Source organism: Eublepharis macularius, chromosome 3 (genome assembly GCF_028583425.1).
Source record: "Eublepharis macularius isolate TG4126 chromosome 3, MPM_Emac_v1.0, whole genome shotgun sequence".
Taxonomy (NCBI): Eukaryota; Metazoa; Chordata; class Lepidosauria; order Squamata; family Eublepharidae; genus Eublepharis; species Eublepharis macularius.
Window position 1 is genome coordinate 188,733,737 of NC_072792.1, and position 17,492 is coordinate 188,751,228.

At 60.9% G+C, this 17,492-nt stretch overlaps 1 protein-coding gene across 1 annotated transcript; it reads right to left on the reverse strand.

Moving 5' to 3' along the window:
* Nucleotides 1-6,589: 6,589 nt before the first annotated feature.
* LOC129326653 (FH2 domain-containing protein 1-like) lies at nucleotides 6,590-14,133 on the reverse strand. The gene is made up of 9 exons (XM_054974940.1): nucleotides 13,888-14,133; nucleotides 13,445-13,547; nucleotides 13,244-13,329; nucleotides 13,006-13,106; nucleotides 12,634-12,704; nucleotides 12,227-12,334; nucleotides 10,792-10,862; nucleotides 8,413-8,692; nucleotides 6,590-7,210 (listed from the first exon to the last, which is right to left on the reverse strand). Exons 2-9 carry the CDS (start codon nucleotides 13,463-13,465, stop codon nucleotides 6,626-6,628), a joined length of 1,323 nt encoding a protein of 440 aa, XP_054830915.1. The 5' UTR covers nucleotides 13,466-13,547; nucleotides 13,888-14,133; the 3' UTR covers nucleotides 6,590-6,625.
* Nucleotides 14,134-17,492: the final 3,359 nt, after the last annotated feature.

The window sequence follows — 17,492 nt, forward strand, 5'->3', positions numbered from 1 at the left end:
ACCCTATTATATTATTCATTGAATGTCCCGCTGTTAAACATAGAAATAATAATAATAATAATGAGTGCACTTATAGACCACTCTTCTAGACAGATTGGTGCTCCACTCAGAGCAGTAAACAAAGTTAGTGCCATTATTATCCCCACAATGCAGCTGGGGATGAGAGGAGGGGCTGACCCAAGGCCACCTGCTGAGCTCAGGGCAGGAGTGGGATTCGAACTAGCAGAGTGCTGATTCGCAGCCCAACCATTTAATCACTAGGCTACAGCAACCCTCATAGAAACACTGAGCTGGGAGGAACCCAAGGGCCATCTAGTCTGCCCCCTACACAATGCATGAAATTCACAGTTCTCTCCCCCTCTTTACCTCCCCCAGTGCCCCCCCCCGTTCCAGGCCAAGAGAAAAGCAAAAAACCTCCCGGATCCACAGCCAATCTGACCTGGGGGGAAATGCCTTCCTGACCCCAGGCGTTAATTGTATTGACTTACACCGTGTGATCTGCCTTGAGTCTCAGACTGGAAACAAACACAGATGCATTCCCTTGGGAATGAAAGGTTCTGCGTCCATCGGCATGGTGCCTGATGGTGCTAGGCAGCTGGCACATTGCAGGGGCTGCCAAAGGAGCCAGCGGGAGAGAAAAGGCCTGGCTCAGCAGCTGTTGTGTGTGTGTGTAAGGGGGGGGGGCGGGAGGCGGGCTTCCAGGCTTGGGGGGTGCAGCGGCTGCTGCTTCCAAGGGCAGCTCGGCCCCTTCAGCTCCTCTGAGGCTCAGCTGGTCTACTCAGAACAAGAAAACACCCAAGTCTCCAGCACTGCTTCCTTCCAGGGAAAAGGGCAGGCCACCCTGGGCGCTGCCAGGGGAGTTGGAACAACAACACCCAGTTTGGAAATGGGGTTTTGCAGCTGTGGCAGCCCCAGAGGACTGTGAAAACACTTGAGGAGTGAGACACACCCCGGTGACACCCAAAGAGGAGGACGGCACGCTTCTCCAGGACTTCCATTGGACACCACCTTTGCAAGATCCTGGGACGGTGGGCTAGCTCCTCATCACGTAAGGGCGGGGGCGGGGGCGGGAGCTGGGAGAGATCAGCTCTCCTATGACTGCGAAGCAAGCAGGTGACTAATGGGAGGGGGCACTTGCCAGATCACAGCCACGCCACGAGGGCACTCCACTTCCGCCTGGAATGGATGCCAGGTTAAAAGGGGAGGGGAGTCGGCGCCGGTGACTGGCTGCTGCCTGACCAATTCCTTGGGCGCTTCCAAGGAAAGAAGTGGGAGCCAGCCTGGCCTCTGCCCCCAGTGTTGAGGTAAAGGGGCCGCAGCCCAGTGAGGAGGCCCCCGCTCCATCTCTTGGCCTTCAGGTGCAGAGAAAGCTTTAGTCAGGGCGGAGGGTTCTGATGGGAGGGGGGCACAGTGGCACCCAGGCTGGCAAAGCCGAGAGGTGGCACCTGCCTCCCAGTCGGCAAAGTGCCTTCTTTGGGTGTGTGTGTGTGTGTGTGTCAGACGGAGCTCCGCCCAGCCAGACGCAGGATTCCCCCCTCCGTGTATCCCCCAGGGTAGCAGAAGGTGCCTGGTGCTCAGGGCGGAGAATGCCAGCTGTGAGCCTCAGCCCCACAGTGGCTGGACCGAAAGCCAGCCAGCACATGTTGAGACCCCCACCCGCACCACTCCTGGTCCCGTTTGAACCCAGAAGGCCAGCATTGCCCCCCCCCAGGGTTGCCAGCTCCAGGTTGGAAAATTCCTGGAGATTTTGGAGGTGAAGCCTAGAGAAGGCAGCGTTTGGGGAGGGAAAGGACCTCAGCAGGGAATAATTCCCTAGAGCCCCCCCCCCTCCAAACCGGCCATTTTCTCCAGGCGAACTAATCTCTGTAATTTCGGGAGATCTCCAGCCACCCCTTGGAGGCTAGAAGGCTACAAGGGGAGATCACCCGGATAGGTTAAGCAAAGGAACGTTCCGCTCTGGCTCTTCTAGATAACTTGATGGTCTTCGCCACTCAATCTATAAGAGAAAAAGAAAGAAAAAATTATTAACGTTTTGGTCTCTACCAGTTGAATTACATGATATTGTATTTATTTATTACATTTATTGTCTTTGCACTTTGCACTACCTAAAATCTACTGAAATTTGTCTCCTGACTGCTTGAAATCTCCGCCCCCCCCCCCCCCCGGCTGTACACTGAGATTGTACCACCTGGAGGCGGGCAACCCTACCTCCCCGCCTTCACTGGGGCCAGGTGGGCGGTGGGGAGAGCCGCTCGCAGCAGGGGCCGCGGGGGCCGCAGGGACCCCCACCCCAGCAGCCGGAGCCCGCTCGGCGCCCTTCGCGGGCCTGCAAGGCCTCCTCCGGGCGCCCCGGCGCCCCGCCCCCGCCCCCCAGCCGAGGAATGTGGCCGGGCCCGGCGGGGGGGGCGGGGCCTGGGCGGGGCCGTGGCGCTCCCTTTCGGGCGGGGCGGGGCGGGGAGCCCGGCGGGGCGCGAGAGGCCGAGCAGCGCCGCCCTTCCCGCAGGGCCGTCGGGGGGCAGAGCGCCGCAGCCCGCTCGCCTGGCCTGGGTGGCGGCCCGGCCGGCCCGCGGCCTCCGCGCGCTCTCGCTCTTCGTCTCCAGCAGGCAGCGAGCCCGAGCGCGCGCCCCGGCTGGCTGGGGCAGCCCGAAGCCGCCGCTCCGTCGCGCCTTTTCGGCGAAGGGAGCGCTCCGGCCCTGGGCCCCGCGCCGGCCTGGGAGGTGCTGCCGGACGCGGACCGGGCCTCGGCCCGCAGGGCGGCCCGCCTCCGCTCGCTGCGCCTCAGAGGAGCGCGGGGCTGCCAGGCGGGACGGCCGAGGCGCCTGCTCCGCGGCGGGGCGCTCCTGGGCTCCCGGCTGCGCTGCCGGGAGGCTCGCTTTTCGCGGCCGACTCAGGCGCGTAGGAAGGGAGCGGCCCGCCGCTGGGCGTCGGCGAGGGCAGGGGCGCCCGAGGAAGGGCGCCGGGCGAGCCTGGGCGCTGGCGGCCCTCGCGAGGCAGCCCCAGAAAAGGTGCCGGCGGCGGCGGCTGCCCTTCGGGGCGCTCCCTCGAGGAGCGCCTTTCCTGGGCGGGGCCCTGGCTCGAGGCCCGGGAGGCCCCGCCTCCAGCCTCCGTCTGCCGACAACGTCCACCTGCTCTGTACGTTGGGCAAAGGGGCCAACCTCTGCGCAAAAGAATAAATGGCCACAAATCTGACATTATGGAAAAGAGTCCAGTAGCACCTTTAAGACAAACCCACTTTACTGTAGCAGAAGCTTTTGAGAATCGCAGCTCTCTTCGTCAGATGCCTGGAGGGTAAGAAGAAACTGGCCTGATATATCGGTGGAGAGGGGAGTAGAAGCAATGTTGTGTTGGAGTTCTATAAAACACTACCTTCTGACCCTACGGAGCAATACAAAAGAGAACGCAATAAAATATTAAAGACACTCACTCCCCATGGACACACCCCAGGAACCACGGCCAGGAACATTCTACCTCCTACCCACAAACCAGGTAACCCAGGACGCCCCATTGTTTCAGGAATTGGCACAATCACAGTAGGAGTCTCAGGATACATGGCCTCTGTCCTCGGGTCCTATGCCACCAGCACACCCAGCTATTTACGGGACACCACTGACTTCCTCAGGAAAATACAGTCCATTGACAACTTGCCAGATGACACCATCCTAGCAACCATGGATGTGGAGGCTTTATACACCAATATCCCACATGCAGATGGGACTGCAAGCCATACGGAATACTATCCCGGACAAAACCACAGCACACCTCGCCACTGAACTTTGTCATTTTGTACTCACTCACAATTACTTCGAATTTGGTGACAGCTTATATCTACAGATTAATGGCACAGCCATGGGCACACGCATGGCACCACAATATGCTAACATATTCATGGCGGACTTGGAGCAACGCTTCCTCAGCTCCCATCCACTGGAACCACTCCTGTACTTAAGATTCTTGGATGACATCTTCATCATTTGGACCCATGGGAAGGAAGCCCTTGAGAGATTTCATCAGGATTTAAACAACTTTCATCCTACTATCAACCTGAGCCTGGACCACTCTACACAACAGGTACACTTCCTGGACACCACTGTACAACTACATAATGGACGGATAAATACCACCTTATACAGGAAACCCACCGACCGATATTCATATCTACATGCCTCCAGCTACCACCCTAAACATACCACTCGGTCGATTGTCTACAGCCAAGCCTCACGTTACAATCATATCTGCTCCAATGCTCTCGATCAGGACTCCCACTTAAGAGATTTACAACAAGCATTTTTGGGGCTACAGTACCCACCAAATGAAGTGAGGAAACAAATCGACAGGGCCAGACTAGTACCCAGAAACAGCCTGCTCCAGGACAAACCTAAAGGAACTAACAACAGAACACCACTGGTTGTCACCTATAGCTCCCAGCTCAAACCCATCCAACGTATCATCAGTGAGCTACAACCCATCCTGGAAAATGATACCTCTCTCTCAGAAGCCCTGGGTGGAAGACCTTTCCTTGCCTACAGGCAGCCCCCCAACCTTAAACGACTTCTCACTCACAACCATGAATCGGCCAGCAGAGTCACCAGCACAGGTACCAGGCCCTGCAACAGACCCAGATGCCAGCTCTGCCCCTATATCTACCCAGGGAATACAATTACAAGACCCAATGGCATCAACTACACTGTCTCTGGCTCTTACAGCTGCTCATCCTCCAATCTGATATATGCCCTCATGTGCCAACAATGTCCTTCTGCTCTGTACATTGGACAAACCAGCCAACCTCTACGCAAAAGAATAAATGGACACAAATCTGACATTAGAAATGGCAACGTCCAGAAACCAGTGGGAGAACACTTCAATCTACCAGGACATTCCATCAAGGACTTAAAGGTCACTGTAGTTCAACAGAAACCTTTCAAAAACAGAATCCAACAGGGGAAGCTGCTGAATTGGAATTCATATGTAAATTTGACTCAGTCAGACTTGGATTGAAGAGACTATGAACGGTTATCTCATTATCAGAAGCAAACTATTTGCATCTACTCCCCCCTCCCCTCCCCTATATCTCTGGCCAGTTTCTTCATACTCTGACGAAGAGAGCTGTGGCTCTCGAAAGCTTATGCTACAGTAAAGTTGGTTAGTCTTAAAAGTGCTACTGGACTCGTGACTATTTTGCTGCTGCAGACTCCTTGCCCATCTTGGCTGCTAAAATCTTGTAAAGACCACGTAAGCGAGCCCTTCATGTCTATCATAATTCAGTCACTACCTCAGGGCACCTTCCCCTGACTAGCCAAACAGGCGGTCATCCAACTGGTATTTAAAAAATAATCCCGACAAAAATTGTGTGTCCAGTCTCTAATCTGCAGTTCTGGGCAAAGTGATTGAGAGAACAGGAGCTGAACAACTCCAGAAGTGAGGTAAGTCTGATTTCAGGCCAGACTCTGGGATGGAGACGGCTCTGACCATCCTTAGCTGATGACCACCCCCTGAATATAGGTGAAGACCCGGCTTCTTTATTGCCCTCCTGGATCTGTCTGGAACCTTTGATACAGTAGATCCTACCATCCTGTGCAGGCGTTTGGAGGCAGAAGTATCAAGGGGTGTATCGTGGAATGGTTTAAACTGTTCCTGATGGAACGGACTCACAGGGCTCTCTTGGTGACCCCACCTGTCTTCAGTACGGGAACGATCTTGTGGGGAACCACAAGGCACAGTCTTATCCCCCACTTTATGTAAAGCAGCTGGGAGGAATCCTTCCTAGCCCAAGGCATGCGGGTACTTCCTTTTGCGCTCAGCCCGCCAAGAGGACTCAAATGGGGTTTTGCGAGATTTGGACCCAGCTAGACTTCCTTTTTCCAACTGAAATGTGCCTCCGTAGTTGACTGCTTCTTCCCAGAGTGCATCTCAATAGTTTAAAAGGTTAGATTGCCTGCCAGCATCCGGGGCCAGCCGGGCCCCTGCCCAGGTCTGCCTTTTTCTTCCTCAGCCTTTAAAGCGTTCTAACATTCCCCTGAGGAAGGCTTCCTATAAACACAACAGCCGCGTCATTCTCGTGTGTCATTTTATTGGCCCAAACCCACTGTATCGCACGGATTTTCTTTAGGTCTTAACTGGGGACGGGCCCCTTCCTCTCGCCTCCCCTTCAGAACTGCACCATAGGAAGCCCCCCCCCCTCCCCGAAAGCTCCGCTGCGGCGCTTGGGGCGAGTCGGGTTCAAATCAGGCTCAGGCAGGAAACCGCTCAAACAATTTATTAGGATTCTACAAGGCAATGTTTTAAAAACAATGTGAGAGGGAAAGAAGAGGGAGTTTTAAAAGCTCAGGAGAAGCCACATTGTGGGGGGGGGGGTGCTGTGCGTGTGCGTGTGGGGGGGGGTAACAGGTCAAGGGGGTCCATCTGGCACTCTGCTTTGGGGGGGGGCAGTAAAGAGATTCCAGTTCTAAGGCAGGATCCCCAGCAGCCCGAAGCAAGCGGAAGGCCGTAGCTGCCTGCAGACGGGATCAGGCGAGAGCAACCACAGAGAGGGAACACAGGAGCACTCTAACCAGAACCCCCCCCCTCCACCGCTCTTGGTCTCCTTCCACCAGGCCCAAGGAAAGCCCTCCACGCAGCCAAGGGGGCCTCAGGCCTGAGAAGGGAGCTGCGGCCTCTCCCCAGTGCTCAGGCGGCGGAAGAACCCCACCAGAGCAGAGACATCCCTAGGGGACGCCTGGGGTGAAGCGGGAGTCTCTGTCACCCTGGGAAGGAGTTTCTTCTGGAAAAGGGCGGGGAAGCGGAAAGCCCTGGAGGCTCCTGGCGAGCCAGGCTCCTTGGGGGGCGATGCAGGAGGGGGGCTCAGCAAGGCCTTGAGGCTCTGCCCAAAGAGCCTGGCCCTCTGGGCCTTGCTGGGGAGCACTGCCGCGCTTGAGTCCTCTGGTGGGGGGGCAGGCTCGGGGCAGGGGGCCAGCGCAGCAAGCGTATGGCGCCGGCTGAGGGGCAGCGGCCTCTCTCGGCCTTGGGGGGTGTCGAAGGGGGGGTGGGGCCCCCGCAGGGCCCGGCTGCGCCGGCCAGAAGGAGGCGCCCCCAGGAAGAGGAGGTCCAGCTCCACATCCTGCAGGCCCGGGTCCTGGGCGGAGCACGTGGCGATGGAGCGCCGCTTCTTCTTCTGGCGTGCCTGTTCCTGCCGCTGCCGCCGCTGCCGCTCTGCTACCTCCCGCGCGCGGTTCTCCTGCAGGGGGGAAAGAAGGGCTGTGAACTCGCCGCCCTCGTCAGACAGGTGCCTTGCGGCAAAGCAGGTGTAGCACAGCAATGACCGCGTACTAGCCTTGCTGACAGTCACAATGTATTTACTGATACAACACATACGCTCAATACACAGTAAAATGAGTGTATAGTGAACAATTATCAATACAATAAACAATACAATTCTACACTTCACATGTGGAAAACCCTTGGCAAAGCAGGGCCGCGTGTCTTGCGAAGGACTCCAACTCTCCTCCAGTGGAGAGGCCGAGGGCATCTCAAGCTCGAGTCCATCCTTACCCCGCTGGAATTATGTACTGGGGCTTCCACCGGAGGGGCAAACATCCCAAGCCCCACACTTCCTCGCTCCCCAAACAGAAAACGCAGGAACACCACAGGGGGGCGCATGGGACTGTATGCAGGGTGTGTGTGTGTGCATGTAGGACTGTTACGCACACATGTTCTGCTACCTCCCTGCCTTCCATCATGATGGTACTGTCTGAAATATTTTTAGAATCACAGTATCACAGGGTTGGAAGGGATCTCTAGGATCATCTAGTCCAACCCCTGCACGATGCAGGATATTCACAACTAAGAACAACAACATTCAATTTATATATCACCCTTCAGGACAACTTAACGCCCACTCAGAGTGGTTTACAAAGTGTGTCATTATTATCCTCATAACAAAACACCCTGTGAGGTGGGTGGGGCTGAGAGAGCTCTGAGAAGCTGTGACTGAGCCAAGGTCACCCAGCTGGCTTCAAGTGGAGGAGCGGGGAATCAAACCTGGTTCTCCAGATTAGAGTCCTGCACTCTTAGCCACTACACCAAACAGGCTCTCACCACCTCCCCCCGCCACACCCCCAAACTGGCCTGGGAAAATTGCTACCTAACCACAAGGTGGCAATCGGCCTTACCCTGGGCATGTAAGAAGGAGCCATGAGAACTTAGCACTGATGCAACCCTTCCTGCCCTCCCTCTCACGATCTGCTCAGGTTCCCAGAATCAGCATTGCTGTCAGGTGGCCATCAAACCTCTGCTTAAAAACTTCCAAAGAAGGAAAGCTATCATGAACAGCAGGGTTGAAAATCAGGCAAAAATACATTCCTCAGAAAGGGGAGGGACCTGGTGGGGGCGTGTGTGTGAGAAGCCGCAGGCCGAGTCCTCTGGGGCAAGATCCATTACCTGAGCAGCCAAGAGGAAGCGCTCCCCAAAGGCCTGGAAGATGCGGCAGCTCTCAACCAGGCAGAAGTTCTCTGGCTCCTCGCAGAAGAAATCACAGAGAGCAGCCGTGGCTCGGTTCAGGCTGTCCAGAGAGGCCCTGACAGCAGACAGCTCAGCCTCTGCCGCCCGCAAGAAGGGCTCCATCTGGGACTTCAGGCCCAAGGCCTCCAGCCCCTCCTGGGCTTCCAGCACTCGCTGCCCCAAGCTCTGCAGCTCCGCCACGACCTCCAGACCAAAAATCCTGGTGGGAAGGGACACGCCTGAAGAGCTCGCGGAGCGGAAGACGCACTCCTTCCCCAGGACCCTCTAATAACAGTAACAACAGCGCTTATATCTGTCTGCTGCTCCAGACAGAGGAGTGCCCACCCAGGCGGTGAACAAAACCACGGCCCTTATTCTGCCCACAATCCAGCTGGGCAGCTGGCCTGAGCGGAGGGGCTGACCCAAGGTCACCTGCAGAGTTCATTGCAGGAGTGGGATTCGAACCAGCAGAGTGCTGACTTGCAGCCCAGCTACTAAACCACCATGCTACAGCAGCAAGGGCTTAGAGAGGATGGGAGGAAAGGCGGGCAGTAATGATGGCCATGAATGAAGTGCCACCGGGCAATTTGTGAGGCGGGCCTCTTCTAACCCAGACCCAGGGGGTGACAGTGCAGAGTTCTCCTGATGAGGCAGTGCCAGGGGGACCCTCCCCTGCAGCCCCCGATGCCAGGGACGGGTGGCATGGAGAGCGACACGGGCAGAGGCTAACGCACGCTCCTTCTGCTTCCTTCGTGTTGCGTTGTTTCTTTGCAATGCACCGAAAGTACGAGAAGACCCAGGCAAGGGAAGAAAGGGGAGGCTGAGACTGACCCGAAGCCTGCTTGGAAGCTAGTCTAGGTTGGCAATGGTTAGTACTTGGAACGGAGACCACCAAAGAAGTCCAGGGGCGCCATGCAGAGGCAAACAATGGCAAACCCCCTCTGAACGTCTCCAGCCTTGGAACCCCCAGCAGGGTTCAACTGTGCCTTGAAGACGATCATATTATCATCATCCAAGTCACAGAATCCTAGAGCTGGAAGAGGCCTTACAGACCATCAGGCCCACCCTTGCCCAGCGCAAGGACAGCCTAAAGCATCCCCGACAAGGATTCGTCCAGCCACGTCCCAAGACGCTCCGTGGCCACTGACCCTCCCTGCGCTCCAGAGGAGGCCGGGGAAGGGAGCTGAGGTGGGAGGGGCACTCCTCCCTAAGCTGTCAGTCCATCGGACCAGCCTGGAACGCCTTTGCTCAAGCCAAGACACAGGCACGTTCGCTCTCTGGCTGAGCCTGCAGTCAAGCACTCCTGTCCATTCCACCGGGGAGGGGAGAGGGATCTCAAACGTGAACTCTTCCCCTTCTCCCACACCCCACACTATCAGCAATCTATGTGATTTTAAGGGCCGAGCGCCAAGACATCTCCGGCTCATGAAACAGAAACGTATTGGTCCAAGTCCCTTTGGCAGGAGTTTTAAACAGACCCCCTCGCTTTGCAGAAAAATGGCCGTCAAGTGCGTTGGCTTTCGACCTGGAGATGGGGAGAGGGGGAAGGGGGGGCTGATCTGCCTTTCCAAGGATCTGAGTAAGCGCTAGCTAGGAAGCAACTGTGCTTTTTGTTCAGCGATGTATTCTCTATTTTCTTCCCCTGTGTGGCTGACTTGTCCCACAGCTTGTTTCGTGTGAGCGCTTTAGTAACAAAGTCTGCAAAAACAGGGATTAATTTGGGCAGGAGAAACAGACACCTGTGCCAGCTGCCCTGAGCAGCAGCTCTGGGGAGAGGGAGGTGGGGAAACTGAGCCTCTTCTCACACAGGCAGGCAGGCAGGCAGGCTGGCCTCTGCTTCGGGACTGATGGAGAGGACGATCGAGGTAACCCTTGGGCTCAACTCCAAAGGGTGGGAACTGGACACTGCCAAGGCCTTGTCTCCGGAGTCAAAAGAATCCATCCGCTCAGGGACGTTTACAAAGGTGTGCTAGACAGTGCTGGGATCCACTGAACGGGACTCGGCACCGAGCGCTGCACCCCTCACACCGATCCAAGTGCTCCGGCTGGCTGCCTGGTGCCACCCTGACACCCTTCACCGCCACAGGCGCACCAGCCAGCCTGGCAGGGCCAGCAGCCTCTCGTCTGAAGCCTCCAAGAATAAGCCACTGGCTTGGAGCAGCAGGGAACCAGGCCAGGCTTCCGGGCCACCCACATGCCAACTGAGAAGGCCTGATCCTCTGCCAGGCCCACACCAAAGGCATGCCAGGAGCACCCTCAGCCTTGAGCCGGAGGAGGAGGAGGAGGAGGAGGAGGAGGAGGAGAGGGGGCCTTCCTTACCGTGAGGCAGGCCCAACATGCGGCAGTTTCCTGGGGAAGAACAGAAGCCTCGGGTCCCTCTTTTCGGCCTCCTGCGTGGAACAAACGCGAGTGACTCTGGGTCGGTCATTCTTCCCCCTCTTTGCACTCCATTGATAGGGAGATGGCGGCTCCCCGGCCCCAGACCAAGGAGGAGGAGGAGCAGCAGCAGGCCCCACCCCCGGGCCGGCCGTGGGCAGGGGCACTTCCCTGCAGCCTCCCTCCCCCAAGGATCCACTGAGGTTCGGCCACCTCCACAGGCAAGAGCCCCCACCCCCGCAGGGCCCAGAAGCCCCGTGCTCAAAGCCCCAGCTCCAAGCCAGCCTCCCCCTCTTCCTCCCTCAGTGCCCCTCTTGCGTGCCAGTGGTGGCCTTCAAAGGTGCTGAGTCAGTTGGGTCGAGAGCTCAGAGTGTGCCGCAGGGAAGGGCTTGGTTCTGGGGTGCCAGGCCTGCTCTTTAAGGATGGGGGTGAGGGGAGGCAAGGGGAAGACACACACATGGGAGGGGGGGGGTTCTCTTTATTCTAGAGTGAACAGCATTCCCCAAGGGCACGTGTGCAGAGGGCTCCCCCTCAGCTGCAGCACCCAAATGCACCACCTCACTCCAAGCAACCAATGGCAGCTGCGCACCTCGATGGGAAGGTGTCCTGGTGGGGGGTGAAGCTGCCTCCGTCTTCCAGCTCTGTGCATAAAGCCGCGTATCTTTTTATTTTAGCAGAATACCTCCTAAGCCCATGCAAACGGCAGGCACCAGATACCGCTATGTGGAGGGGGGAGGGGTATTCCGAAGGGCATGATTGGCTGTTGCCAGTCCTGTCCAGCTTAAGATGTCCTCTGGGAGGGGAGAGCCTCCAGACCCACTCCTTATCAGTTATGGGCCCAGAGGCTGGGCAGAGATGGGCTTGGCTGCCCTTGCTGCTGACCAGTGCAGGGAGACAAATGCGGGGGTGGGGGGGTTGACCCTGTGGGTGTCATGATGCCAACGGGGCCTTGCGTGTGCCTCCCCTTCAAAGGCGGGACAGCCAGCAGTAGACACCTGAGTCCGAAACCAGCGGGCTGAAGCCAAGCGAATTAAGAGGTCATCCCAGCAGGCGGAAGCCCTCGAAGTTCAGTAGGCCAGTAGCCAGCGGCTGCTGAACACACCGGACTTGAAGCAGCCGCAGTCCCACCCACACAAACACCAGATTCCATTTATTTAAAGTGCTTCTGTGCTGCTTTCTAACCAAACAGGGTCCCCCTCCAAGGCAGTGAACATCAAAAACATTTCAGCATTTCAGGCATTTTTGTCCGTTTTTAATTTGACTTCTTGTAATTCTGTAATCATGAACTGCTTTGAGAATTTAAGGTGGGCTCTTAGCAAAGTGTTCAGCAATAATTAAATGCCCCCCATGCCAGAGCTAGGGGGGGGCAACGCCTCACCTGAGCCACGAAGTGCAGGAGGTCCACGCCCGGCCGGTTGGCTTTGGTGTCGGCCAGCTTGAGCAGTGAAGGCAGGCGGAAACCGAGGGCAGACCCAGCATAGCCTCCCTGTGGGCGGAGCCATCGGTGAGGAAAGGCCCCAGCCAGCGCACCCCGTCCCGCCTTGCATGCCCCGGGCAGAGCTGCCGGCCTTATGCATCTGGGCTGGCTTCAGTGGTGGGAGCAGGGGGGAATGCCCCCCTCCCCGCTTCCCTGGGCCGCAGGAGACTCCTTGCGCCGTCCCAGTGGCTGGGCAAGGGGCCCACCTGCTGCTTAGGAATCCCACCCCAGGGGCACCCACCTCTGCCCCGTCCAACCGACCAATGCCGTTCACGCAGGGCATCTGCCTGCCCCTCCTGCCGACTCACCTCATTCACAAAGTTGCCTGCCTCCAGCACCAGGTGGAGGAGCTCATGCAGCTCTTCACAGTCCAACAACTCTAATGGGGGGGGCACAAGAGCAAAGGGGTGAATGGGGGGGGGGCTAACAGCCTTAGAGTGTCTTTGCCTCTCCCCCTGCCCAGAGGGTGGTGGGAAGCGCATGCGGCAGTGCGACCTGGAGGCCAGAACGCTCTTGATCTACCTCCAGGCCCCTTTCCCTATTTTGCATTGTCACGAGCACAGTGTAGCGCCCCCCCCCCCGAGAAAGTCAAGTGATACCTTCAAGACTCTCAAGCCCTGCTGCCCCCCCGGCTTTCCAAGAGAGAACCCACCCCCGAGAGCCCCACCCTCCTCGCGCACCTAAGGCGGCCTCAGTCATGATCTGGAGGGCAGACTGCAGCGTGTTGAGCCGTGGGAAGAACTCTTCTTTCAGCACCAGCAGCTCCAGGCGGCGGGCATAGCTGGGGGTGGGGGGAAGGAGGCCCGTGAGCACCAGGCTTGGAAGCCCCCCCCCCCTCACTGCTCTCCCTGAAGCCGGACGCATGCAGCATCCCTGCAAGAGCAGCGGCAGTGCCAAGCCCCGACGGCATTCTCTCACCTGGGCACCTGGACCAGGAGAACAGCAAAGGACTCCGCCTCCGAGAGCCGCTTCTGGTTACCTCGGAACGCGGCCAACTTCTTAACCTTCCCAAGCAGAAGCGGGGGGGGGGGGTTCAGCACTTTGGCATTTGGAAGCAGGCCAACCTCTGCCCCCCGCCCCCCCGCCCCCAGTCCCCAGTCCCAGCTCCCCACTGATTACCTCCTCCCCATCAGGCAGCATCCTGGACAGCTCCAGCAGCTTCTCTGCCCCATAGAGGGCCCCGACTCCATCCCGAATATCAGCCACGATGGCTTCCACAGGCCTGGGGGGAGAGAGCAGCAGCCTGTACTGTGCTGGGGCCCTCAGCAAGCACTGAGAGGCCGCCCACCTCCAAGTCGGGCCGGGAGGCCTCCTGGATCTGCAGCAGATCTCCAGGCTACAGAGACTAACTAGTCTGGATAAAACAGCTGCTTTGGAGGGGGGGATGAAGGCCTTATGTCCTGCTGAGGTCCCGCCCCTGCTCCCCCCCACCCTCCTCAAACTCCACCCCCACATCTCCAGGAATTTTCCACCTTAGAGTTGGCAGCCCTGGCACCTGCCCCATTCTCACCTCCCTGGGGGAGCTCTAGATCAAGGGCTCCCCACCCCCTGCCCCACTTTACCTTTTAAATTGCTTCAGGAAGATACCAAGGTTCAGAACTTTTTTGGAGTCCAACAGAGAAGCCTGCGGATGGTGCGTAGAGGAGAGACGGCTTGTATGGCAGCAGAAGCCAAGCCCAGGGCGACTGAACAAAATGCACACCTCAGACCCGTTGAGGCTTAAGCCCTCCTCCCTGGTTGTGGCTGTTATGTTTGACTGAAACACTGTACACACCTATGCTTTATTTTAGATGTTGCTTTAATGACGAAATTTGCGCGGAAAGGCAGCAGAATTTTTAAAAATAAGCAAGCAAATAAAGGGCGTTGTGGGGAAATGCCGCCCCCCCCCCCTGCCCCGTTCCAGTTCCTGTGACTGCTCCGCGTCCCTGCGCAGGAGCTCAGCCGCACATTCGGAGCCGCCCGGCAGAGCAGGAGGGGGCTGCAGAGAGGAGCCGCTGAGCGCCGGGCACGGGGCGCTCCCGCCCTTCTTTGCGCTCCGCAGCCTGGCCAGAGCAGGGCAGGGGCTGCCGCCCGGCCTCCCCCCTCCCAGTGTGTCCCACCGGGAACCGTAACGCTGGGAAGGCTGCGGCCGTCCCGTGATCACACCCAAAGGGGCCCGGCCCGGAATCAGGCCCCCCTCCCCCAACGCGAGGGCTCTCGGCGCTCCAGGCTCCAGCCTCGCCCCACCGGAGCCTTCTAAGGAGAGGTGCCGGGGATGGGACCTGCACCCCAAGCCGGCCTTCTCCTACAGCCCCTCTCCCCCCAGGCCAGGGCCAGGGCCAGGGCCAGGGCGGGGCGCGGGACAGGAGGAAGAAGCGCCTTCCGGCTCTTCCTCCCCTCGCCAGGCTTTGACTTGGGGGCACGAGCCGCGCAGCACCGGGAGGGAAGGCCCGGCGAGGAGAGCGAAGGCGAAGAGGCGCTGAAGCCGCCGCGAGTGAAGCCGGCCGGCCGGCCCTCCGGCAACAACCCACGCGCGGGGCTGGTCCGGAGCACCCCCGGGGAGGGCGGCGCGCTCCGCTCCTCTCCTCTCCTCTCCTCCCCCTTTGGCGCCTACTCGGCCTGGCCGTCGGAAGGGTGGCGACAGGCAGGGGGGCAGCAGGCGAGCTCAACGTCCCCGGAGCGCCGCCGCTGGACACACCGCACGCGGGGCTCGGCGGCAAAGCCAGCCGGCCCAAGAGCAGCGCTGCGGGGACGGAGCGCCGGGCTCCGCCGGGGCGGCAGCAGGAGCGACCCGGTTTGGTTTGGGCGCCCGGGAGGGGGCGCGGGACTCGAGGGGGGCTGCTGGGGCTTCCGGCGCTCCTGGGGCGGCCCCGGAGGCAGAGGAGGGCTGGCGCTGCCGCTCCTTCGCGGGCCAAGGGGAACGCCTCCTCGCGCCAGGAGAGCCCGGCCTCCAAGAGAGGCCCCACCGCAGACGGGCTGCCTGCGGCACGGCTCGAAGGCGCCCCCACCCCAACCCGAGCCCCGGACAGCCGCTGCCTACCTGGCCGCCCCACCGCACCTGGCCACGCGGCGGCGGCAGCCGGCGCCCTCCTTGGCCCGCCCGCGCCGCCTTCCGCTCCGAGCCCCTCACCTGCTCCGGGGGCTGCCCGCGCAGGCCGGCCCCGGCTGCCTCCGGCCGCTGCCCGAAGAGCTCCTCCAGCAGGGCCCGGTCCAGGCCGAAGCCGCCCGGCCGCCCGCCTGCCGTCCAGAGGTTGCGGCGCCCGCGGACGCGCTCGGCGGGGATGGCCTCCCAGTTGAAGTTGCGCAGCTTGCAGCGCCGCCCGCCGCCCGGGCAGGGGCTGGCGGCGGCGGCGGCGGCCGGAGGGGGCGGCGGCAGCGGCAGCGGCGGGCTGGGGGCCGGGCTCTGGCCGAGGGGGGAGGCCGCCGCTGCCGCCGCCGGGCCCGGCGGAGGCGGAGGCGGAGACAGAGACGAGCGGCCGGCCGGCGGCGCCCCGGGCGCCTCCCAGTCCTCCGGGGTCGAGGGTGGGCAGCGGACCATCACCATCGCCGGGCCGGAAGAAGGCGGGAAGGACGCGGCTGCCCTTGAGCGCGTGCAGAAGGCCGGCCCCGCCCCGCCCCGCCCCCGCCGCGCGCGTCCCCCACGGAGCGCGCCGCACCGTGGCATTTGGGGCCGGGCGGGCCGGCCTTCCTGCCCCCTTTCCTCTACGCCCCGCCAGCGGCGAGACGCGCCAGTCGCTTCCCTCGAGGGGCTCGGCGCACGCGAGCGGCTGAAGGGACGCGGTTCGCTGGGCTCGCGTGCGGCCTCTCCCCTTTGGATCCGGAGTCTGGTCCAAAGGCAGCCCCTGAGCGTGTGCAGAGTGCTGCCTTCTCATCGCGGTACAGAAACGCCCGTCGAAGGGGATGCAAGCAAGACCGTCGAGCGCCCCGGAGGGACCGGCTGCGAACCTCGCCTTGCCACCGCACGTGTGTCCTTCGGGGCCGAAAAGAAACGAGCAGCTTTGAAACCTGTCCCCCGCCCGCCCCCATGGCAGAATCCCCCCCCCGCCCCTCCCCTCCCCTCCGGCTCCGGGCAGGGCTTCTTCGCAGGAGTGCGGGGAGGCTCCACGCCGGGCCCTGATGTTTCCCTGCTCGGCGTGCCGCAGGGCAGCCGGGCCGGCCAGTCTGCGGAAAGGGGCCGGCAACGACGCGCCCGAGGTTGGCCTGCTCGTGGACGGCCCGACGGAGCGGCCGCGTCAGGACCTGCGAGCGGATGAGGCGGGGGGCGGGCAGGTCTCCGAAACGGAGCCAGGAGGAGAGGCGGAGGCGGGGGCTGCGAGGCGGCTGCGGTCGGCGGAGGAGAGGTCCGGGCGCGGCCAGCAAGCGCGGGGCTGAAAGGAGCCCCGAGGGCCGGCAAGCCCCCAACTCTGCGCGGCGGCGGGGCGGGGCGGGGCCGGTAGGCAGCGGGGCGGTCACGGCTCAGGGCGACTCTCGGCCTGCTCCACTCGGCCGCAGAGCTTGCCGTGGGGCCCACTGAAGCTGCGGCGCGGCGCGGCGCGGGAGCGCCTGTGGAGGTAGCCGCACTCGTGGCGGCTCGGGCGAGAGAAGGCCCCGCCGGGGGAACCCTGCCCGGCCGCCTCGGTCCTTCGGAGACGCCTCCGGCTGAAGCCGCGCTGGACGGCCTCCCGCGCCTCCTCTCGCAGCTTCCTCTCCGGCGGCATTTTGTGCTGCGAGGCGAGGGCCGTCCCGCCACGAACCGCCCCAGACCCCCGCCCGGGCCCTTTGCTCTCTGCTCGAGCCGGCCTGCTGCGCCCGGGGGCCAAGCCAAGGGCGTCGCGCAGCGGTTGAGGCAGCGCTCTGCCGGCTGGACTCCCGCTCGAGCCCGCCCTTTCGCTCGGCCCCGCGGCACAGTGGGCCTAAGGGCCGCGCAGACCTCCTTCCCCGCTCTGGGCCGCGGCTCCTCTGTCGTCTCGAAGAGCTCTAGAGCAGCTCTCCGGCTCGCCTCTGGGCTACAGCCGTGCCCGGAGAGCTGCCTTGCGCCGAGCCAGCCCCACCTAGCCCACAGCGCCAGGGCTTGGCTCAGCACTGCCCTCCGGCAGCAGCTGCCCGTGGCACGGCGGGCAGAGGGCACTAGGTAGCAAGAGCTTTGCCTTGACGCTGAACGAACCCTTGCAAGCGTTTGGGTAAGAGACCCCCCCCCCCCAAAAAGTCT